General features: G+C 39.7%; 1 protein-coding gene and 1 long non-coding RNA gene across 2 annotated transcripts in view; one reads left to right on the top strand and one right to left on the bottom strand.

Moving 5' to 3' along the window:
- Positions 4,455-24,240, top strand: part of CENPF (centromere protein F) — a 63,856-nt gene continuing 44,070 nt past the window's right edge. Inside the window, 7 exon segments of the mRNA XM_003130395.6 lie at positions 4,455-4,611; positions 7,862-8,064; positions 8,899-9,095; positions 15,763-15,884; positions 16,643-16,734; positions 18,990-19,281; positions 20,390-20,592. Of these exon segments, the coding sequence (XP_003130443.4) occupies positions 7,903-8,064; positions 8,899-9,095; positions 15,763-15,884; positions 16,643-16,734; positions 18,990-19,281; positions 20,390-20,592 (1,068 nt within the window). The 5' untranslated portion in view covers positions 4,455-4,611; positions 7,862-7,902.
- LOC106505039 overlaps positions 14,565-24,240 on the bottom strand; it is a 52,739-nt gene continuing 43,063 nt past the window's right edge. The window contains exon 3 of the long non-coding RNA XR_002335972.1: positions 14,565-14,862. This is a non-coding gene — a long non-coding RNA (uncharacterized LOC106505039). The remainder of the gene's footprint in view (positions 14,863-24,240) is intronic.

Genomic DNA, 24,240 nt, shown 5'->3' with positions numbered 1-24,240 from the left:
TGGGTATGAAGAAATGTTTTCCGGTTTGGGTGTTGCTAAGAGAGATGTATGTATTTTTCAAAATTCATCACACTATCCACCTAAAATAAGTGTACTTTATATAGTTCATAGCGCAATAATTTTTTATAAGATCTAGATTTTCATAATGGACAAAAACAAAATAAATTCACGCAGTGCTTACAAAAAAGCATTTAAACCATATAAACATACAAGTGTTGCAAATAAGAAGATGGGGAGTTCCCTGGTGGCCTAGTGATTAAGGATTTGGCGTTGACACTGCTGCGGCTTGGGGCACTGCACCCTGACCTGGGAACTTCCTCATGCCCTGGGCTTGGCCAAAAAAAAAAAAAAAGAGAGATGGAAAAATGTCAACAACTGGTTCCAAATCAAATCAAATCAAAAACATACACTCATTGACAGAACCCTGTATAATAGAAAAAATAAAAATCATTATTAAAAAAAAATACACTTACCATTTGTTCCAGTAATGTCCCAGTAATTTTATACCATGGCTCCCACCACTCAGACAGGGTTGCTTTCTCATGGAACCAACAATGTAGTGGGAGAGACAATCTCATAGTTAGATATATGGATAATTGTAAAGTGCTTTTAGTATTCATACAGCTGAAACATTAATAAAAAAAACGGAGGTCCCACTGTGGTTCATCGGGTTAAGAACTTGACTAGACTCCATGAGGATGAAGGTTTGATCCCTGCCTTGCTCAATGGAGAAAAGACAGTCTCTTCAGTAAGTGGTGGTGTGAAAACTGGAAAGCTTCATGTGAAAGAATGAAACTATACTCTAACACTATATATGAAAATACACTCAAGTGGATTAGAGACTCAAATGTAATACCAGAAAACATAAAATTCCTCGAAGAAAACAGGCAGAACACTCTTTGACATAAATCATAGCTAAATAGGTATTTTTTGTCCTGTTTCCTAAGACAAAGCAAAAATTAATAAATTGGACCTAATTAAACTTAAAAGCTTTTATACAGCAAAGGAAACTAAAAACAAAATGAAAAGACAGCCTGGGGAGTTCCATGGTGGCACGGCAGACATGAATCTGGCTAGTACCCATGAGAACACAGGTTCAATCCCTGGCCTCCGCTCAGTGGGTAAAGATCCAGCATTGGGTGGCTGTGGTGTAGGCCAGAAGGTGTAGCTCTGATTCGCCTCCTAGCTGGGAACTTCCATTTGCCATGGGTGCGGCCCTAAAAAAGCAAAACAAACAAACAAACAAAGACAAAAAAAGAAAGACAAACTACTAATGAGTGGGAGAAAATACTTGCAAATGATGTGACCAATAAGGGATAAATATCCAAAATATGTAGAGAGTCATATAACACCACATCAAAAAACAAACAACTTGATTAAAATTGGCAAAAGACCTGAATAGACATTTTTCCAAAGAAGACATGCAGATGGCCAAAAGGTACATAAAAAGATGCTTAACATAGTTAATCGTCAGAGTATTGCAGATCGAAACCACAATGAGCTATAACCTCACACTTGCCAGAATGACTATCATTAAAAAGACCACAAATAATAAAAGTTGGTGAGGATGTAGAGGAAAGGGATCCCTTTATACCACTGGTGGGAATGCAGTTTGGTGCAGCCTTGGTGGAAAAAGTGTACAGAAGTTCCTTAAAAAACTAAAAGTAGAATTACCATATTATCCACTAATTCCACTCCTATGTATACATCCAAAGAAAACAAAAACACGAATTTGAAAAGATGTATGCTCCCCAATGTTCAAAGTAGCATTATTGACAATACCCAAGATATGGAAGCAAACTAAGGTCCATCCAAAATGAATGGACAAAGAAGATGTGAGATATATATTTTTGGAGGGTATTAGGCTTCGTGAAATAAATCAGACAGCAAAAGACAAATATTGTATGATATCACTTACATGTGGAATCTAAAAATTAAAATAAACTAATGAATTTAACCCAAAAGAAACAGACTCACAGATATAGAGAAAAATTAGTGGATCAAGGGAGCGGGGAGGGACAGGTAGGGTAGGGCATTAAGAGGTACAAACCAGGAGTTCCCATTGTGTCCTTAGTGCATTAAGACATGATGTTGTTTCTGTAAGGATGGGGGGTTTGATCCCTGGCCTTGCTCAGTGGGTTAAGGATCCCGTGTTGCTGTGGCTGTGGCGTAGGCCTCAGGTGCAGCTCTGATCTGACCCCTAGCCTGGGAACTTCCATATGCCACAGGTGCAACCACAAAAAGAAAAAAAAAAAAGAGACAGTGAGAGGAAAAAAAAGAGGTAAAAGCCACTATGCATAAAATAAATAAGCTACAAGGATATCTTATACAGCACAGGAAACACAGCCAATACTTTATAATAACCCTCAATGGAGTATAACCTTTAAAAAGTGTGACTGGCCCTGCATCTAAGCTGGAGAGGAAAACTTAGAAAGACTCAAGAGCGCTGATGCATAGATAGAAAGTCCAGATGGTGGATGAATAGTCCAGAGAGTAGACTGGCTCAGTGAGGAAACAGATTTTAAAAAGAAAGGCTAGGAGCTGAAAACAGACCCTCTAAAAACATCTACATTTGATTGGTTAGCTTTCACCCAGTTCTCCCCCTAAAATAAACAAACGGGAAAAATAGAGGTAGGGGAAGGGAACCATAACATTGAAGTCATAGAAATATCACTGAAATTGCTACAATAATCTGCACCACATAATGCCCTTGTTTGAGAAGTGAATGCATTTCTTTCTTATTTATTATAGAAGAGTGTAGCACAAGGCTTGGCTATACAGTGGTCATTAACAGATACCTGCTAAGTAATGAATGAAAGAAGAGTGAAGGCAAATTTTTCATTCAGACCTTGAAAATCCTCTATTATATGTCTTTCAGGTTCTATTGTCTTTAGGCAGCTAATAGTTGAAAAGTTACCCTGGGAAGCAATGGAATGGTAATTGGTGTTGAAGTCAGAGACTAGCTGATAAGGCAGTGTCTGATAAAAGTTCTCCCCTACCTGTGCTCTCCTCTCTCCTTGGGGCTTCCAAGGGTAGTAGAGAACAAGTCCCTTCCCCAGCTGGCAGTTTTACTCCCCGAGATGGTTTATGTTTAAGTTACTATGTGCAGAGTTACCAGGGACTAATTAGGGATGCAAAGATGAATTAAAAAAAAAAAATCTTGGAGTTCCCGTCGTGGCGCAGTAGTTAACGAATCCGACTAGGAACCATGAGGTTGCGGGTTCGATCCCTGCCCTTGCTCAGTGGGTTAAGGATCTGGCATTGCCATGAGCTGTGGCTTAGGTTGCAGACGCGGCTCGGATCCTGTGTTGCTGTGGCTCTGGCGTAGGCTGGCGGCTACTGCTCCGATTAGACCTCTAGCCTGGGAACCTCCATATGCCGGGGAGAGGCCCAAGAAATGGCAAAAAGACAAAAAAAAAAAAAAAAAAAAAAAAAAAACTTACAGGAATTTTTGAGTCTGAAGGAGGGAGCCAGACGCAAACATAGACATCAATATCTGTATGTTTAGCTAAAAGATATGGTAAAAATCCTAAAAGTGAAGCATAAACTAAGTTCTAGTAAAGACCTATAAATTATTATTTCTAAGGACTAGGTGGGAATAGCCAAGTTTTAAGAAGAAAGTGGGGTTTGAATTGGGTAATGAAAGACTAGCAGAATTTCAGTGAAAGGCAAGAGGCTGCAGGGACAGTCTAATGAAAGATTGGAATCTATTGAGGAGGACAACAGCATCACAGTTATATTAATTTAACAATTCATTGTTTTGCTCCAGGCCTTAGATGCTTATTTTTAGTTTAGGGAAATAAAACGAGTACATAAATAACACAATACCAGTGAGCTTCATAAAAAAGGAGCGATTATACACTTTCTTGACAATTTCTCTGGCTACATGTTCTGCCCTGGAATTCCAGCTCACAAACGCACAGAATCACATTTTCTAGAATACGATCAACAGAGAACAGCAGTTAAGAGTGAAATCCTGCATGTCCTAGATTCAATTTTAAATGCTTTTTTTATGAGCCTGCTAACTTTTAAATAGAAATGAGAATACTTTCCTTAAAGAATTCTTAAGAATGACACTGGATGAAGAATGCATGGCAACATAGTACCTAGTATCTATGCCCTCCTCAATTATGTGTTTAGTAGTAGATACGTGTGCGCAGTATTAAGGGTTTTCGCCAGAGAGCACACTCCCGCTGGCTGCAGCCGATAGACCACACCCTCCTAATCAGTCTGCCCAGTCCCTGGCTGCTGCGGAAATAGAGCTTCTTTTGGTCTACCAGCCTCAGCTCAAGCACGTGGTCCCTGACTTCCCACAACAACAAAAAACCTAGTAGCTCGGTACTGGCCTTTCTCCTGGTGTGGCTTGATTTTTAAATCTATCCGAAAGGGCCAATCAAAGGCGGCAGTCCGAGTGTGCGGAAGCGGATTGGCTCGCAGCTGCTGACAGTGCCCAATAGGCTTGGAGGCGAGTTTGGTCGCGGCCGGAAGAGGGCGAATCGAAAACCGGTGGCGGTCGCGGGCAGTTTGAATTGGATTGTGGGCTCCAAACCCGCGGAGGCTGTACCTGGATCTGACTCTCTGAAGGGTTGTCTTCCCTTCCTCGCCAGCAAGGTGAGCGTCCGGCTTGGGTCCCGGCTCTGGCGGCGGGCATGATGGAGCCGCTGGCTTTGCGCCGGGGGTTCCTGGGACCGGGGTGCCTGTGAGATCCCGCTCTGCGCACTGAAGGTGCGGAGGGCCGCCGTCTCCTCCCACCTGACCCCGCTGGAGCATCGGCCCCTCTGCTCCCTCTGCTCCCTCTGCTCCCGGTAAAAGTCGGCTAGCACTAGGGTCCAGAGACCCTGCTCGGTCACGGCCTCGCCCTTTGGGGAATCAGTTTCCTCCTCTGTAACGCGGAAGACTGGGAGATCAGCAGGTATTTTACTGGCAGCCTTTCGGATCCGGAAACAAGTGGCTCCTACTTGTAATTTGGACTGTCCTTTGTTGCACGGAGAAGGTGCACACGGGTCTTGATCTGGGCGGCGGCCCGATGTGCCTATTGTTGTTGCGAGAACATTTCTCTTTTTGCCTTTCACATTTCTTCGGATGCGTCTGTGTACCTGGCTCCGCTATGGGATGAAGACCGAGGAATAAGTGTCCTGTCCTCGAACCTTGCTAGAGGATGGGGAGAGTTTTCATTCCCGGGCCCGCAGTGGGCCCTGTAGGCGGGGATTCTGGTTTCTTGGTGGAGATGGGGGATTCTGATAAAGGGAAAGCGTGAAACGGGCCTGCCGTACTGGGCGTGGGTGCGTCACACGGTCACAAAAGCGCAACCTTGGGCGCTTTTCGGGCTTGAGTGACTCGGCCATGGAGAATGTCTTCCACGTAGTTGAGACAAAAAGAGAGAACATTTTCTAGAAGGAGGCTGGTCCTGCCGATACTTTTTGCAAGAACCTTGACATCCAGGATTCTCCATCGACCCCGCCCCCTACCTTCTTACTTGGAGGTTTACATTTTTTTGTCCTTTTTGTGTCGGTGGCTCCACATAGATTGTTGATGGTTGGTACCTGTCCAAGTCCCCTCGAATCGAAATGAGCTTGGGTCTGGTGAGCACTTTAACCATTTATTTGTTCCTGTCTCTTGGACCTTGAATCAGAAAAGCATTTAAATTGTCAGTCTTCCCTCTGCTTACTTCCACCTCTATCTTTTAAAATTGCTCTTTTTAATATTTTGTTCATTATGGCGTCTCGATGTAACGATTTCAGTGGCTGGCAGAATTGCTTTGGAGTTACAGTCCTGTGCCTCTGAGGTATGGTGCTCTCACCCCTGAGCTCCTGAATGAGCAAGTTAGTTTGGAGTGGAAGGAGTAGCCTATGGGGCAGTGTAAATTGTCTTTTGCTGGTGGAGAGGCACGAGGTTCCTTTCAGTAGTTTTTGGGTAAATGGCTGCAGAGTTTAAGATGCTGTGTGCAAAGAACTGAGGGTGGGGGGCGGTGAATGCCAGAGAAAACCGCTTTCCAAGGCTTGAATCTAAATTTTGTTTTCTGAGACCCTCGCTCTTCTTTCGGTTTCTGAAAATAGTTTTTTAATATTCTTTCATCAACTACTTACTAGCTGTTCTGATAAAAAATTTCATTGATAAATTCAATTGAAACAAAACACGAAAACAGTTGTGGATCGTTTCATTTAGCAAAAAACGGACTCTGTTGCCAAAATAACTGGAAAATGAATGCTTTTTCTTTCATTGACGTTATAAAGGTTACTGAATAAAGAATAATTGCCATACTTGTCTCCCAGCTGATTTAAATTTTCTAAGATATGTCTGAGAAAGAGGTAGGTCATTTACATCTTGGTACCATAGGCAGAAATATACAAATGGAAAAATGTCTTCAAGGACTAATATAGTCACTAACATGTACAGAAGGCTTCTCAGGAGATACTGTTCTAAAGCTTTAAAGAGTTGCCACTACTATTATTCCCATTTTACAAATGAGGAAACCAAGGCCCTAAGCAGTTAAATACATGCCTAAGGTCCCACATCTTGCAGGTTGCTGAGCAGGAATTTGAATCGCTAAGGCTGTATACCTGATTCCTGGGCAAGGTCTGTCTGGAGAATGATTTTGCTGCATTTTGCAGTGATCTAGTGCTAAAATGGCATTTTGTTCATTCATGCATTGACTCAACAAATGATAACCATCTGGGAAGAGAAGGGGGCCCCTGTGCTATAAGAGACTATGATGGGGAGATACGACCAGATTATGATGGATGTCCTCAGGGAAGGCTTCCTGGAGGAAGAGCGACAGAGTGTGAGTAGGAATTAACACCATGAAGAGAGGAAAGAAGAGCATTTGCAAAATAACTTATCATGCATTTTATTTGTCTTGTAAGATCTATTTCCCTGAAACTATAACTAAATATTCATGTTTTGTATAATGAAAACAAACTGAGTGATAGAAGAAGTAAAAAATGAGAAATAAAAACAGAAAGCAAGGGAAAGCCAAACTAGTGTGCTGTGTACTACTTCACAGTTATTGGTAGTCACCTTTGCAGAGGGTGGAGAAGATGGATGTTATACTTGGTTATCTTTTGAAATGTGAATTTTTTTAATTAAAGTATGGTTGATTTACAATGTTGTGTCAATTTCTGCTGTTCAGTAAAGTGACTCAGTCATACACACATACACATTCTTTTTTTAATATTCCATCATGGTCTGTCCCAGGAGACTGGATATATTTCCCTGTACTATACAGCAGGACCTCATTGCTTATCTATTCTAAATGTTAATAGTTTATATCTGCTAACTCCAAATTCCCAGTCCATCCTACTCCCTCCCCCATCCCCCTTGGCAACCACAAGTCTGTTCTCTATGTCTGTGAGTCTGTTTCTGTTTTATAGATAGGTTCATTTTTGCCATATTTTAGATTCCAGATTTAAGTGATAGCATATGGTGTTTGTTTTCCTCTTTCTGACTTACTTCACAGATATGAGAATCTCTAGTTCCATCCATGTTTCTGCAAATGGCATGATTTCGTTCTTTTTTATGGCTGTGTAGTATTCCATTATAGATATGTACCACATGTTAATCCATTCATCTATCAATGGACATTTAGTTTGCTTCCATGTCTTGGCTATTGTGAATAGTACTGCTAGGAACATAGGGGTGCATGTATCTTTTTGAATTACTGTTTTGTCCAGATACATACCCAGGAGTGGGATTTCTGGATCATACGCTAGTTCTATTTTTAGTTTTCTGAGGAACCTCCATAGTGTGAAACATGAAGTTTTGAAACTTGATTCTTAGAGGTGGTTATATAGATTCCTTAGTCTCTGAGATTTTAAGTTTCCTTTTACTGTTGTTAGACCAATAGTCTCGTTATTCTTTTCAGTTTATTTGTAAATGTTTGAATAATAAAGAGAGGAGAGCAAAATGAGCTGGGCTTTGGAAGAATGGAAGGAAGGCCTGCCTACCAGAGCTCTTCAGAAAATCCAGGAGCTTGAAGGACAGCTGGACAAACTGAAGAAAGAAAGGCAGCAAAGGCAGTTTCAGCTTGAAACCCTGGAGGCTGCGTTGCAGAAGCAAAAACAGAAGGTATCACTGAAATGCGGGTATTTAAAACAATTCATTCATCATGTGGATGAGTCAATTTTATCTTGGTCTTTTAAATCTGGAGAAAAATGATTACGTTATCTTTAGGGGGTAATCCCCCCGCCTTTATTGAGTCCTTGTGTTTTTTCTGTAGTTACCTCATTTTCTCCATCCTCTGTTTTCATTTCTGCTTACCTACGAATATGTAGGGCTGCTGGGGCCATGAATTGGGTGTTGCTTTTGTATCCTGCACCAACATGACCAAAAGTCTCTGGCTCTGAATCTGGGGTCAGTGTTAGAGCACTTTACAGTCCAAATAGATATCGCGTTCTGAGACTGAACTTTCCACCTTGTTATTCCCAGATCTCTTAGGACTAGTAAATAGAAACTTAAATAGTGCTTCCTTTGTACTTCTGCGTCAGCCATCAGGGTAGTAATACAATCACTGCTTCAAAAATGTTTTTGCTAAGTGGGAAAAATTTTCGGTTTCTTCTATTAACTGGCTTTAGCAGCTAAACTTGAAAATGAATAGTTAAGGGAAGGTTTATATGGTTTACTTTCAATTTTTTAATTCTTTAAAGCATATTAAAGCTTCTCTTTCCAGGATGGGGATGTGTAGCCCTAACAAAGACAGTGACTTTGTAGAACTTTATAGAACTTTTCTACTAATGGACTTCAAAGTGAGATCAACTAAAATTTCTGTGTTCATCAGCACTGACACCTGGATTATTACAACCATATCACAAAATTAGTCATTAGTGTTAAACTCAGATTTCAAATAATATTTGGTGAGCTCATGAAAAAGAGACCTATTTCCTTTGGAACAACCCCCATTAGGTCGAGAATGAAAAAACTGAGGGTGCAAATCTGAAAAGGGAGAACCAAAGCTTGATGGAAATCTGTGAAAATCTGGAGAAGACTAAGCAGAAGATTTCTCATGAACTTCAAGTCAAGGAGTCACAGGTGAATTTCCAAGAAGGACAACTGAACTCCAGCAAAAAACAAATAGAAAAACTGGAACAGGAACTTAAAAGGTAAGTTTTGGGGGAATGGTATTTATTGTGGATGTCTTTGTATATATACATCAGATGCATCTATCTTTTGCTTTCATGATGTAATTATTCCATATTCAATTTTTTTTCTAGTAGAATAAACAATATTTTGAGGAAAATTCTTATATACTTCAGTCCTATCATTGCATGACTGAGTACAGTATAAATCTGAGAGACCTGCCTTCCATCTTTTCTTTTTTCTTATTCTTTTTTTTGGCTGCCCCATGGCATATGGAGTTTCTGGGCTAGGAATCAGATCCAAGCCACAGGTGTTACTGGGGATCGAGCCTGTGTCCCAGGACTCCAGAGACACTGTCGATCCTGTTACACCACATTGGAAACTCCTCTTTTTTAATCAAAGGATGGTTTATTTACAGTGTTGTGTTATTTTCTGGTATGGAGCAAAGGGTCATCTTCCATCTTAAGCATTACATAATCAAGTCTCCAGGTTTGATGCCATATTTAAGCAAAATGAAAAAATAGTACTTATTACTACTTTTCTATTTAAAAAAAAAAATCTCTAAGCAACTAGAGGCATTAATTAGAAGAAATGTAGTGGGACCTGAGCACTGCTACCTTTTAAATGGAATCTTTTTGCACTCATAGAAGAATTTTGCCAAAATAACAAGGAGTGATAAAAGACTAAAAGCAAAAAAGACTTTAGCAAATTGCCCCATTATTAATTCCATAAGTATACCCCCAGAAAATTTTTTAAAAATTATTTTGAAATAACTTTAGACTTATGGAAACAGTTGTTGACATCTTTACAGAGTACAACAACCAAACCAGCAATAAACATTAATTTGATACTATTACTAAACTACAGATTTTATTGGGATTTCACTCTTTTTAAAATTTATTTTATTGAAAATTTTTTTTTTTTTGGTCTTTTTGCCTTTTCTAGGGCCGCTCCTGCGGCATATGGAGATTCCTAGGCTAGGGGTCGAATAGGAGCTGTAGCCACCAGCCTACACCAGGGCCACAGCAATGCAGGATCCGAGCCGCATCTGCAGCCTACACCACAGCTCACGACAATGCCAGATCCTTAACCCACGGAGCAAGGCCAGGGATCGAACCCACAATCTCATGGTTCCTAGTCGGATTCGTTAACCACTGTGCCACTACAGGAACTCCAGGATTTCACTCTTTTTTTCCAGTAATGTCCTTTTTTTTTTTTTTTTTTTCTTTTCTGTTTAGGGCTGCACCTATGGCATATGGAAGTTCCCAGGCTAGGGGTCTATTGGAGCTGCAGCTGCCAGCCTACACCACAGCCACAGCAACATGGATTTGAGCCACGTCTGCTACCTACACAACAGCTCATAGCAATGCCTGAGTGGGACCAGGGCTCGAACCTGCGTCCTCATGGATACTAGTTGTGTTCATTTCCATTAACCTACAATGGGAACTCCTCCAGTAATGTCCTTTTGCTATTTGAGGATCTGATCCAGGATTCTACATTTCATTTGATATTTGCTTATTTTTTTTTCCCTAAGCTGTGGCAGTTTCTTGTCTTTTGTGACCTTGACACTTTTAAAGAGCTCTAGTCCCCTCTTTTGTAGATTAGTCTTCAGTGTGGATTTGTTGGCTATTTTTTAACAGTGGCAGAGCTGGTGTTTTGGACTGCATGATTCTTTGTTGTGGAAGGCTGCTCTGTGCACTTGGAATTGCTGGCCTTTGCCTACTAGATGCCAGTAGCCCCTTTGACATAAAAATGTCACCTGGCATTGCCACATGCCTTTTGTGAGGGTGGGTGTGCAAAATCATCCGGAATGGAGACTCCCTGGGTCAGACTGAGGTTATGAATTTTTGGTAAGGATACCATAGAACTAGTGATGTGCCTTTCTCAGTGCCTCATACCAAAGGGTACATGATTTAATTTGACTTTTATTTATTTATTTATTTTTTTGCCTTTTTGCCTTTTCTAGGGCCGCTCCCTCGGCATGTGGAAGTTCCCAGGCTAGGGGTCGAATCAGAGCTGTAGGCGCTAGTCTGTGCCAGAACCACAGCAACTCGGGATCTGAGTCACGTCTGAGACCTACACCACAGTTCACAGCAACACTGGATCCTTAACCCACTGAGCAAGGGCAGGAATCAAACCCGCAACCTCATGGTTCCTAGTCAGATTCATTAACCACTGAGCCACGATGGGAACTCCTTAATTTAACTTTTAAACTGATCTTTAGGTGAGGGTGTTATGTGTATTACTGCATTATTGTAAAGTTACTGTTTTTCCATTCATAATTCATAAATATTTTGATATCAAGATTCTTTTTCTTACCACAGCTACACTAATCTTAATGCTGCCTACAAAGAAAACATATTTTTGAAAGTTAAAACATTTAAAAATTATTCTTGGCTCTCTGTACCCATGAGTTTGGCATCTATAGAGTCAACCAATCAGGAGTTCCAAAAGCAAAACTTAAATTTGTTGTGTCAGTAACTACCTAGCATACAATACTACAGTGTTGTATTAGGTATTTTAAGTAACCTGGAGATAAAGCATTTGGGCATAGCTTATATGCACACACTACCTAAGTGACTTTATATGAGAGGTGAACATTTGCAGGTATTCAGGAGGGTCCTGGGACCAATCTTCTGCAGGTACCAAGGGGAGACTCTACTCTTATCTTTTTGTGGAGATGATAATTTAGATGCACAAAACCTTTTTCTAACCTTGTTTCCTATCCCTGGGGGAAGGTAGCTATCTAAAAGGTGTAGTGTTAGAATGATAAATTTCTACTTTGTTGAGTTTTTGTTTTCCTAAACTCTGTGAGAACAGGGACCTTGTCTGTCTTGTTGATCATTGTATTCCCAGCACTTGGCACTTGTATGTCCTCAAATATTTGTTGAGTGAATGAGTGAATTTAAGAGAGGCATTCACTTTTGGAAAGCAGGTGCTTGGGAAATAGGAAACTCACTTCAGTACACTGGAATAATTATTTCTTTGAAAAGAACGTTTTGGCTGCCAATATTAGAAATACTGGTTTTAATAATTTAGACTGAAATGTTTTATTTTTTTTCTTTTTTCTTTTTTTGGCTGTGCCTGTGGCATGTGGAAGTGCCTGGGCCAGGGATCAGATCTGTGCCACAGCAGTGACACAAGCTGCTTCAGTGACAACGCTGGATCCTTTACCCACTGTGCCACAAAAGACCTCCAGAATGTTTGTATTTGAGGAAACATTTGAGGAATGGATGCTTTTGTGTACACTTCTATATTTCATTGAAAAGTGCCATTTATAGCACTGCTTTATAAAGTGCTCAGAGTTGAGCATGAGATGTAGCAACTGTTAATTGTTAGCACTGGTATTATCCTTATTATTTTTTAGGGCCGCACCAGTGGCATATGTACGTTCCCAGACTAGAGGTCCAATCAGAGCTGTGGCTGCCAGCCTGTGCCACAGCCGCAGCAATACCAGATCCTTAACCTACTGAGCCAGGCCGGGGATCGAACCCACATCCTCATGGATGCTAGTCGGGTTCATTACCGCTGAGCCACAACAGGAACTCCAGAATTATCCTTATTATCCGTTGTTATTAGCTATTATCATCACCATCATGGAGATAGGATACCCTCATAGAACATTTACTTTATAATCATTAATTGTCTATACCTGTGGCATACAGAAGTTCCCGGGACAGGGACTCAACCTGTGCCACAGCTGTAACCAGAGCCACAGCAGTGACAATACTGGACCCTTAACCCACTGAGCCATGAGGGAACTCCTATTTATTTATTTATTTTGGTTGTGCCCACAGTATAAAAAAATTTCTGGGATAGGGGCTGAACCCAAGCCATAGCAATAACAATGGGCCACAGTGGTGACAATGCCAAATTCTTAACTGGTAGGCCACAAGGGGCCTCCAGAACATTTACTTTAAAAATATTTTTAGTGGAGTTTCTCTTGTGGCTCAGCAGCTTAAGAACCCAAGTAGTATCCCTGAGGATGCAGGTTTGGTCCCTGGCCTCGCTCAGTGGGTTAAGGATTCTCAGTGGGTTAAGGATCTGGTGTTGCCTCAAGCTGCAAATAGGGTGCTGCAGATGTGGCTCCGATCCAGCTTTACTGTGGCTGTGGTGTAGGCCAGTAGCTGCAGCTCCGATTCGGCCCCTAGTCCAGGAACTTCCATATGCCAAGGGTGTGGCCATAAAAAGAAAAAAAAAATTTATTACCTTGATGTTGATGGATATAGATATTTATAAAAGCTTTTAAATTATATAACCTCAGGCTATAGAAACTATTTCGATTATAAAAGCTATTAACAATATAAAAACTTAATAGTGTAAAACCTATAAATTATAAAAATAATTGCATGTAGTTTTTATTTTAACTTTTTTAATTTTTAATTTTTTTTGTTTTGTTTTTTTAGGACCTCACCAGTGGCATATGGAAATTGCCAGACTAGGGGTCGAATCCAAGTTGTAGCTGCTGGCATACATCACAGCAACAGCAACGTCAGATCAGAGGTGTGTCTGTGACTTATACCACAGTTCACGGCAATGCCGGATCCTTAACCCACTGAGTAACACCAGGGATTGAACCAGTGTCCTCATGGATACTAGTCAGATTCGTTTCCGCTGAGCCACGACAGGAACTCCTTGAGTAGAGTTTTTAAATTCTCACCTGTAAAGCTCAGGAGCAGGGTAGGAACTTATATTTTCCATCAATGGCCATGATTACATTTCAGGAACATCTTGAATGAGTTAAGTTGAACATCTGAAATGTTAATTAAAAACTGGTGAATATGGGCAATCTCATATAGTTAAATTAAACCTAGGAGAAGACAGCTTGACTTAATGCTTTTTTTGGTGGTGGTGGCTTATGTTTTTTCTCTAGGAGACAGGAGATAAAAAGATTTATAAGAATAGGACCAGGGTATACTTTTATTTAATATTTAAAATTAACAAACTTTCTTTTTTTTTTTTTAAATGAAAAGGTAAGGAAAACAGGGTAGGTAAGAGGTGAATTTGAAAGGGAAGAGAAACACCGATTTTGCGGGGTTCTTCAAAACTCAACTCTGGAGTCACCCGCCTTGTTAGGGCTTTGGCACTCTGCAGACCTGCAGTGTCCATTGTGGTAGCCGTGGCTACATGGGCTATTGGACACTTGCAATGTGGCTAGTGTAAACTGAGGCGTGCTGGAAGGACACAGTGCACATTCTGAAGAGTTGGTTAAAAAAAAAAACATGTAAAGTACTTTATTATGATTTTCATATTGATTATAAGTTGAAACGGTAATATTGAAAATACTGACTTAGGGAGTTCCCACTGAGGCACAGCAGAAATGAACCCAACTAGTATCCATGAGGATGCGGGTTCAATCCCTGGCTTCGCTCAGTGGGTCAGAGGATCCGGTGTTGCCCTGAGCTGTGGTGTAGGTTGCAGACAAGGCTCGGATCTGGCATTGCTGTGGCTGTGGTGTAGGTTGTAGCTGTAGCTCTGATTTGACCCCCAGCCTGGGAACTTCTTTATGCTCTGGGTGTGGCCCTAAAAAAAAAAAAAAAAGGAAAATACTGAGTTAAATAGTAAGATTAAATTCATTTATTTCTTGTTACTTATTCATATCAGTAGAACATAGCTATTAGAGGGCTGTTACTTACCGTAACTTTGAATGTGATAATTTGGTTTGTTGCGTGGCCATTTTCAGCTCCTTCATTGCTTCTTTCCTCCTGGGTTGAATGTGGAGCTGGGCTGACTAGGGCATGGAGGTACTTTGTTCACTACTTTCTTCACTCCCTACTGGGGTGATGTGTCCTTGACAGAGAGAATAGTGCACATCATTAGCCATTCTATTAGGGTGTTCATTTAATTTCTTGTGTTAGGTTAAAATCAGAGACATTATAGATTGCACAAGTTGAGTCCGCTCTTAGGTTGCTGGATTTTGAAAGTTTAGAACTTAAATGGTAGGGCTATTCTATACACATATACAATACAGTTGGCCCTCTGTATCCACGGTTGTGCATCTGGGGATACAGAGGGCTGATACCCTCAAGGGAGTTGAGCATCTGCCAACTTTGTTATCCATGGGGGTCCTGGGACCAAGGCTCCATGGATACAGAGGATGACAATATATAACTTACTTTCTCCATTTTTGGGGAACTGTTTTCTGCTGTATCTTTTCTGGATGCATTATGTTAACTTGATTATTATATCTGTTTTTTAAAGATGTCAAAAGACATGGGATGTATATCCAGCCTATGTTTTTGTCATGACGGTATTATAGTATTGAGCCCGGGACACCAGTTTCCTTCCATGTTCCTGAAATCCTGGGTTCTTTGGTGGCACTGTGTCTTTCTTTGTTTAGAATATAAAATTTGCTTGGACTACGTCCCCACCTCCCAGCTCTTCTTTGCTGCCACAGTGCTTATTTGCTGCTATGGTGCTATGGTGCTTTTACAGATCTTCATTATAGCCTTTATCACATGTAATTATTGGTTTATATGTCTACTTCCCCAGCTAGACTGAGTTCCTTTGAAGGCCAGGGACTGAGGTTATATCTTTCTCATAAGTTGGTTTGTAGTACATGTCTGTTGGGTAAAGGAAATAGTAGGAATTCTAGGAGGTGGGTTTTCCTAAGTTTATTGCTCTCTGGGAATATTGGAATTTTGTAGCTGTTGCTGTGATTTGGCATCCTCTTGGGTCCTTTTCTCACAGGTGTAAATCTGAACTTGAAAGAAGCCAACAGGCTGCCCAGTCTGCAGATGTGTCTCTGAATCCATGCATTACACCACAAAAAGTTTTTACAACTCCACTCACACCAAGCCAGTATTACAGCGGTAAGGATTTTCTCCCTTTGTATAAATAACTATTTTATTGAGATTTTAATTCTGCCAAAGATTGTAACTCATTCAACTTTGAATTCAACTTCCAATTTAAACAGTAAAAAAATATTCAACAGCTAGTTACATATACATTTGTGTATCTGTTGAACTATGTTGAGCCATCACATCAATAAGCCTTTAAACTTTTCACTTTATACTTATATAGTGTGTTTTTAAAATAATTCATTTTTAGGGGTTCCCACTGTGGCTCAGTGGGTTAAGAATCCAACATAGTTTCCGTGAGGATGCTGGTTTAATCCCTGGCCTCACTCAGTGGGTTAAGGATCTGGTGTTGCTACAAATTGCTGTGTAGGTCTCAGATGTAAAAAATTCAGTTTGGGAATATTCAGAACATCTGTGTTTCCATGTATTTTGATATTTGAGTAATTTGATCAGTGTCTCTTGCCATAAGCAAAACATTCTTTCCACCTGATGTACTAAGATACTCATTTCTACACTACTTATCGTGATGATCTTTTTTTCTAGAAGGCTTTCTTTTATTTTTTATTTTAATTTTTGGCCATGCTCACAGCATATGGAAGTGCCTAGGCCAGGGGCTGAGCCTGCGCCACAGCAGCTACCTGAGCCGCAGCAGTGACAACACTGGATCCTTAACTGCTAGGCCACCAAGAACTCCTTGTCATGATTCTGTGAATCCCTTTGTGAAATCAATGATCGAAGTAAAACTGTATCTCACTGTCTGTGTTTATTAGGTTCCAAATATGAAGATCTAAAAGAAAAATATAATAAAGAAGTCGAAGAACGAAAAAGATTAGAGGCAGAGGTGAAAGCCTTGCAGGCAAAGGTAAGCTAATTATGGGCTTTCTAGTAGAATATGCAGGTGAAGAAGTATTTTGATATGGGGCAGAACAAGGAAGGACAGAAATCTGTTTTACATAGAACTGACACAGTTTTCTTACACTGAGCAAATAAAGTTCCTGGCTCATCGGTTATATTGTTTTTAAATTTAAAAATAGATAAGGAGTGGAGTAAAAATAGATTTGAGAGATTACTTTACCCGTAAATATTACATGTTCCCTGAATTCCACAGACACCGCGGCAACATAATTATTTCTCCGTAAAGATCTGATGATGATGAACGTGTTTGGAAAGGGTGGGACCAGAGTCATCCCCGGCTGGCTTTGGTACCTGCATGCTATTGCTTCATATTCAGGGCTTCTGATGGAATATGGTCATTGCTGCTAAGGACGTGATGTCTGAGGATCATTCTTAACAACAGGTTTATTTCAGATGAGAATGTTATCAGCAGAACTTCCCCAATTCTTTTAAGTCAGTTGCTGACAAGGGTTTGAAACGCCCTTATGATATGGGTAGAAAAAGCAGAGAGGGGCGGGTGAAAAGATTTGCTTCATATCAACAGCATAAACAAAATGTAGGTTTTAGAAATCTCAGCTTTTAGTTTCAGGACTGATCCTGAAAATAACCTGGTATCCATAGAGTATACTTTTACCATTTCTGCTCACATGATGTTATTCATTTAAAAAAATAATTGCAGTTTGGCACTTAATGGGACACTTCCACTAAACATATGAACTTGGCGAGATGGCACAACTTAGCAAAGAGTTTAAGGCTGGATTTATAAGTGGTAAATATTGAGGGTCAAAAAGTACCTTTGAAAAAAAGTACCTATTAGAACTCTAACAATTTTAATTCTTTTTATGCCTTTAACCTTTGTTTTGAGGTTTAGATGTGCAGCAAAGGCATTGCTTATCAAGATGCATAAAAATGAAACACTAATTCTCTGGTTTGCCTTGGAAATATCACATGCTTTGTTATCTAATTCAGTCATTGGTATCCATTCTTCCCCTTGACATCTGTTTTCAGAGTTATTTTGTGGAGGTCTGTGAGTCTCCAAAAACATTAAACCTCTCCCTGTGGCAAGAAAAGCTTTGCTATAAAAAATTTAACTCAGCATCTACGGCCACACCACGATATTTGTCAGAATGGAGGCAAGAACAGAAAGGGAAGAACAAAAAGAATTCAAAATAGCAGAAAATCCACAGATGTGTACTATAGAATACCAAATACCTCACATGACACTTTGGGGGGAGTGGTATGGTGGAATGTGAGATTCTTGAAAGAGTTCTTTAGGTACGAATTCAGTTTTGAGTCGCTCTGTGCACAGCTGCAGGCGAGGTGACCAAGGAGAGGCAAAGGAAAATCCAATGTCAGAATTCAGAATGGCGCTGAGTACTCAGCTGTGTTTTGATGAAGTATATGAGGGATGCAGAATAAATAGAGCAACTGAGTCCATGCAAAATAGGCTGGGCCTCAGATGGTACTGGCTTCACCCTTCAGGGCTTAGTCTCACTGTTAGAAAGTTCAGGGGGTACTGGGACTCAGTGGTTCCCTTGACTTAATGAATTCTCTTGCCTGAGTACACAGGGGAAGTGCTACCTTCTTGGCACAGCTTTATGTTCTACTTTAAAATAAACCTGGAGGTTCCCGCTCTGGCGCAGCAGAACACGAATCTGACTAGGAACCGTGAAGTTGCGGGTTCAATCCCTGGCCTCTCTCAGTGAGTTAAAGACCCAGTGTTGCCGTGAGCTGTGGTGTAGGTCACAGACTCGGCTCGGATCTGGCGTTGCTGTGGCTCTGCTGAGACCCCTAGCCTAGGAACCTCCATATGTCACGGGTGCGGCCCTAAAATGACGAAAGACAAATAAAATAAAATAAACCTGTAGTCTTTTTTAAATTTGTTTTTAAATTGCAGTATAGTAGATTTACAATGTTGTATTAGTTTCAAGGGTACAGCAAAATGATTCAATTATACATATACATATATATATTCTTTTTAGATTCTTTTCCATTGTAGTTTATTACAGGATATTGAATATAGTTCACCATGCAACACAATAGGGCCTTGTTGTTTGTCTCTTTTATGTATAATAGTGTGTATCTGCTAATCTCAAACTCCCAATTTATCTTTCCCTCAGCTTTCCCCTTTGGTGACCATGAATTTATTTACTTTGCTCAGTCTAGTACATAGTCTTAAGTATTTGACTTCTAAAGGGCTCTAAAGAGTTTTTATTTTTACAGAAAGCGAGCCAGGCTGTTCCCCAAAGCACCATGAATCACCGGGACATTGCCCGACATCAGGCTTCATCATCTGTGTTCTCCTGGCAGCAAGAAAAGACCCCAAGTCGTCTTTCATCCAATGCTCTAAAAACTCCAATTAGGAGAGATTTCTCTGCATCTTATTGTTCTGAGGAACAGGAGGTGACTCCAAGTAGATCAATTCTGCAGATAGGGAAAAGAGATGCTAATAGCAGTTTCTGTGACAATTCTAGCAGTTCTCATCTTTTGGATCAACTAAAAGCCCAGAATCAAGGTACCTTCTTGAGCTAAATTAAATTTTCCTGAGACAATTCCAGAGGTGATTCCAGACACTTTTAGTCCTAGAAAATGCTGATGCATTTTGTTGGACTCACTAGTGGTCAGCATCCCAGTCTGGTGAAATACTGTCTTTGTGATGATGAGCAAAGACAGCCCCATTTTGAAGGGTATCTTTATTTGTCCTTAAATGCCCTGAAGCCTTCCAAAGTAGGGTAAGTGGCTTTGACTTTCCTGAAGTGGGACAACGAGGAGGTGGGTTACAGTTGACACTCCCCAGGCTTCTCACCTGGCTTCTTTTGTGGTCCACAGAATAAGCCAGTTTTGGCCAGAGGTGTGGCCTGTGTCTGCAGAACAGCTTTGCTGTGTGCTGCCAGGTTGTCCATATGGGAGCAAACCTGTAACCTTGGCTGCTGTACCATGCTGGTGCTGACAGCCAAGGGTGCCAGGTGGTGTTTTGGAATCTACTCTGCAGACTATGATAATTTCCAGTACTATGATAGATTGAAAATCACCATCAGCATGCACTGGTGAGAGCTGTCACCCAGCCAATGCCATTGGAACCAATATTGTGTATATGTGGGGAAAGAAATGAAAAAAATTGTTGTTAATTTTGGCAGTAGAGGGGGTTCACACTGTCTTGCTCTTTACTGGAAGTAAAACTACGAGAGAATATGGGAGGGTGAATTTTTCACTGCTCAGCACTCATTTGCATTGATATGGGCACAAAACAAATATTAGTTTTCTGGTGTACAAAACCAAATGGTAATTTTAAACGCAGGGGGTTAGATGTGATGCACTTTTGCAGTCTCATTAAGATACTATTAATGATTTTAGAAAAGCATCTTCTCCCCAAGTTTCTCTGTGAAACCATAATAAAATTTGTTTCTTCTGCCTTTTATAGGATTTTTGAATACAAATAATAATGGAGACTAAGCACTGAAATTGAATCCAGTTAAAGTAGCTGTGTCATTTCTGAATTGGTTTATATTTGAGTCACCAAAGATTTCAGAGTAGAATAACAGATTGATGCATTGAGTTTAGCTGTAAATTTCTCTGTGGAAAAATATGTATTAATTGAAGTGTGGTTTTATTTATGATTTTAGAGCTGAGGAGCAAGATTGGGGAGCTGGAACTACGTCTGCAAGGACAAGAAAAAGAAATGAAAGGCCAAGTGAATAAACTTCAAGAATTGCAGGTCCAGCTGGAAAAAGCAAAAGCAGAATTAAACGAAAAAGAGAAAGTTCTGAACAAAAGCAGAGATGAGCTCGTGAGAACAACAGCACAGTATGACCAGGCGTCAACCAAGGTACTTGACTTTTCATTAGTTATTGATAACTCTCCATTTTTTTTTTCATACAGTGCTTTAGAAAGAGTACTTTTCTTTTAGATTTATGAAATAAATGTTGACAATGAACCTTATTAATATATTCTAGGCAGTACTGATGCAGTTGAATAGTTAATTCTTTTAGAGGTGGGTAGAGCTGGGGTCAAATCTGGACTGCACATTTTCCCAGCCCAGAGACCTGGGCAAGTCACTCTCTCTTTTACATCTCAGGGGGGTGACGTATAAAGATTATGTGTATACAGTACCTGACAGGTGCCTGAGACATAGACGAGGCATATAAAATCATGGACTTTTAAAAGAGGATTAGGACACGAGATAGAATTGGATAGATCTATTCGTAGGGTCCAGTATATACACTCCTGACACTTAATTTTTTTTTAAGCCTTTTTTACACTTTTATTATCATTTTTTAAAATAGTTATTTCCCCAATACAATTTTTTTTCTACGGTATAGCATGGTGACCCAGTTATACATACATGTACACATTCTATTTTCTCACATTATCATGCTCCATCATAAGTGACTAGACATAGTTCCCAGTGCTACACAGCGCTCTCATTGCTAATCCATTCCCAAGGCAGTAGTCTGCATCTATTAACCCCAAGCTTCCAATCCATCCCACTCCCTCCCCCTCCCCTTTGGCAACTACAAGTCTGTTTTTCAAGTCTATGATTTTCTTTTCTGTGGAAAGGTTCATTTGTGCTGTGTATTAGATTCCAGATATAAGTGATATCATATGGTATTTGTCTTTCTCTTTCTGACTTACTTCACTCAGTATGAGAGTCTGTAGTTCTATCCATGTTGCTGCAAATGGCATTATTTCATTCTTTTTTATGGCTGAGTAATCTTAAGACCCTAATTAAAGCCAAGCTTCTTAGCCTGTATTTGAGGGTTTTTTGGTTTTGTTTTGTTTTTTCCTATTGCTGTCTTGTTTTTTTTTTTTTCTTTTTGGTGTTTCTATTTGGTTCTTGTTATCGCTTGGCCCCTAGCCTACCACTCTAGTCTTTTCTTCTCTTTCTATTATTCATTTATTCAGTGATAATCACTTGATAAGTATTTATCAACTGCTTACTCTATGTCAGGCACTGTTCTACAACTGGGGATGGATGGAGCACTGAAAGACCAGACAAAAATCACTGCCCTTGTGGCACTTTATCCTCTTGGGGGACATAGCACAGGTATATCAGTCACATAGATAGTGGGTGCATGGTGACCAGTGTAGAGAAAAATGAATGCTCCTTGGACTAACAGAGGTCAGTTGGTGTTTCTTGGTCTAGTCTTTGTTTGATCCAGTTTACCTTTCTGCTTGGCATTCCCTCCTCCATTGACACATTCCTCATCCCGTGAGCTCCTGGGAGTGCAGTGAGATCTCTCCTCCTGGCTTCCATCCCTTTTATGACCCTTTTCTTGTCATTATTTATGTTCCCGCCCTGTAGCTCCCACACTCAGATATTGCCAGAGCCACTGAGAACCTTGCAAAATTTATCTTGTTAGACCCATGTCTAAAGTGGGCCTATGGAATTTACCTTTAATGAACTCTAGATATGTTGGGGGGCAGCAGGCAAAAACCGTTGTGGTAGATAGACCTATATCTTCTGTTTGGTTCCTGGGACAAGTCCTTTTTTTTCCTCAAATTTATCTTTTGTGTTAAGATAATTATAGATTCAAATATAGTTTTACAAAATAATAGCTTGCTAATACAATAGGTTACAATGATTTCTTTTCAGATATTTAAATATCTTACATCCTTGGAATAAACCCTACTTGGTCATGGTATATAATTCATTTTATTTATTTCTGAATTTTATTTGCCAGTAATTTTTTTAAGGATTCCTCTGTCTATACTTATAAGGGATGTTGTTGTTCAGCTATTTTCTTTTTTTACTGTCTTTGGTATTTGTATCAGAGGTAATACTAGCTTCATAAAATGAACTGGGAAGGGTTCTCTTTTGTGATTTTTGGAAAACATTGTATAGGACTGGTGTTATTTCTTCTTTATACATTTGGTAGAATTCTTTGGGAAACTATCTAGGCCTGGAGATTTCTTTTTTGGGAGTTTGAAAATTACAAATTCAAAAGAGAAAAAGAAAAACACAGGTTCAATTTTAAAAAGTTACTTAGCCATTAAAATTATTTATTTCACTTTGAATGAGTTGGGTTAGTTTGTGATTTTAGAGGAAATGGTCCATTTTATCTAAATTGTCAAATTTATGTATGTGGAGTCCATAGTATTTCCTTATTCTTTAGATGCCTGTAGGTCAGGTTTATTCTGTGTTCATTTCTGATTGTGTCTTCTCTATTTTTCTCTTTGTCAGTATTGCTAGAAATTTGTCAATTTTGTTTGTTTCTTTTTTTATTAAACTTATCAAAGAGTTAGCTCTTCAATTCATTGGTTTTTCTCTGTAATTTTCCTATTTTCAATTTCATTTATTTTTTTGCTCTGTTTCCTTCTGTTTGCTTTGGGTTTATTTTGCTCTTCTTTTTCTCGGTTTTTGAGGTGGAAGCTTAGATTATTGATTTGAGACTTTTTTTCTTTTCTAATGCAGACATTTAATGCTATAAATTTTCCTCTCAGTATTGCTTTAACTGTGCCCTACAAATTCTGATATATTTTAATTTTTATTCTTTATTAAATAATTTTTTTCTCTTGAGACTCCCTTTTAGACCTATGGATTATTTAGAAGCACATTATTTAATTTCCAAGTGGTTGGAGATTTTCTTCTATTATTGATTTCTGGTTTGATTCTGTTGTGTTCAGAGAACATACTCTAAATTTTCTGTTCTTTTAAATTTGTTGAGGTTTATTTTATGGCCTGGGTTTTTTTTTTTTTTTTTTTTGTCTTTTTAGGGCCACACCCACAGCATATGGAGGTTCCCAGGCTAGGGGTCTAATTAGAACTATAGCTGCTGGCCTGCACCACAGCCACAGCTGTGCCAGATCCGAGCTGTATCTGCGACCTATACCACAGCTCATGGCAATGCCGGGTCCTTAACCCACTGAGTAAGGCCAGAGATTGAACCCACAACTTCATGGTTCCTAGTCGGATTTGTTTCTGCTGCGCCACAACGGGAACTGCTATCTTGGTATGTTTCATAGGCACCTGGGGAAAAAATGTATATCCTTTTGCTGGGTGGAATGTTCTAAAAATGTCATTAGTTCCTGCTGGTTGATATTCTTTATTGAATTTCTCTATATTTTTGCTGATTTCCTCACTAGTTGCTTTAGAAATTGTTGAGAAAGAAGGATGTTGAAGTCTCCCATAATTGTTGATTTGTCTTTCTCATTTCAGTTCTATCAGTTTTTGCTTCCCTTATTTTGCTGTTGTTGTTTGATGTATACAGTTTAGGATTGCTATGTCTTCTTGATGGATTGCTGCTTATCGTTAGGTAATAGCCCTCAGTATCACTGATAATTTTTTTTTATTCTGAAGTCTACTTTATCTGGTAGTAATAGAGCCACTGCAGTATTCCTTTGATTAATGTCTACCTGGTGTAGGTTTTTTTGGTCTTTTTTACTTTCAGCTTCTCTCTATTAAATTTAAAAATAAGACCTAATTATAAATTAGAAAATAGGCTTAGTGTGAGTTTTGTGTGGACAGCAAATAGTT

The sequence above is a fragment of the Sus scrofa genome, chromosome 9, assembly GCF_000003025.6.
Source record: "Sus scrofa isolate TJ Tabasco breed Duroc chromosome 9, Sscrofa11.1, whole genome shotgun sequence".
NCBI lineage: Eukaryota > Metazoa > Chordata > Mammalia > Artiodactyla > Suidae > Sus > Sus scrofa.
This window is presented reverse-complemented; position numbering and strand designations above follow the sequence as displayed.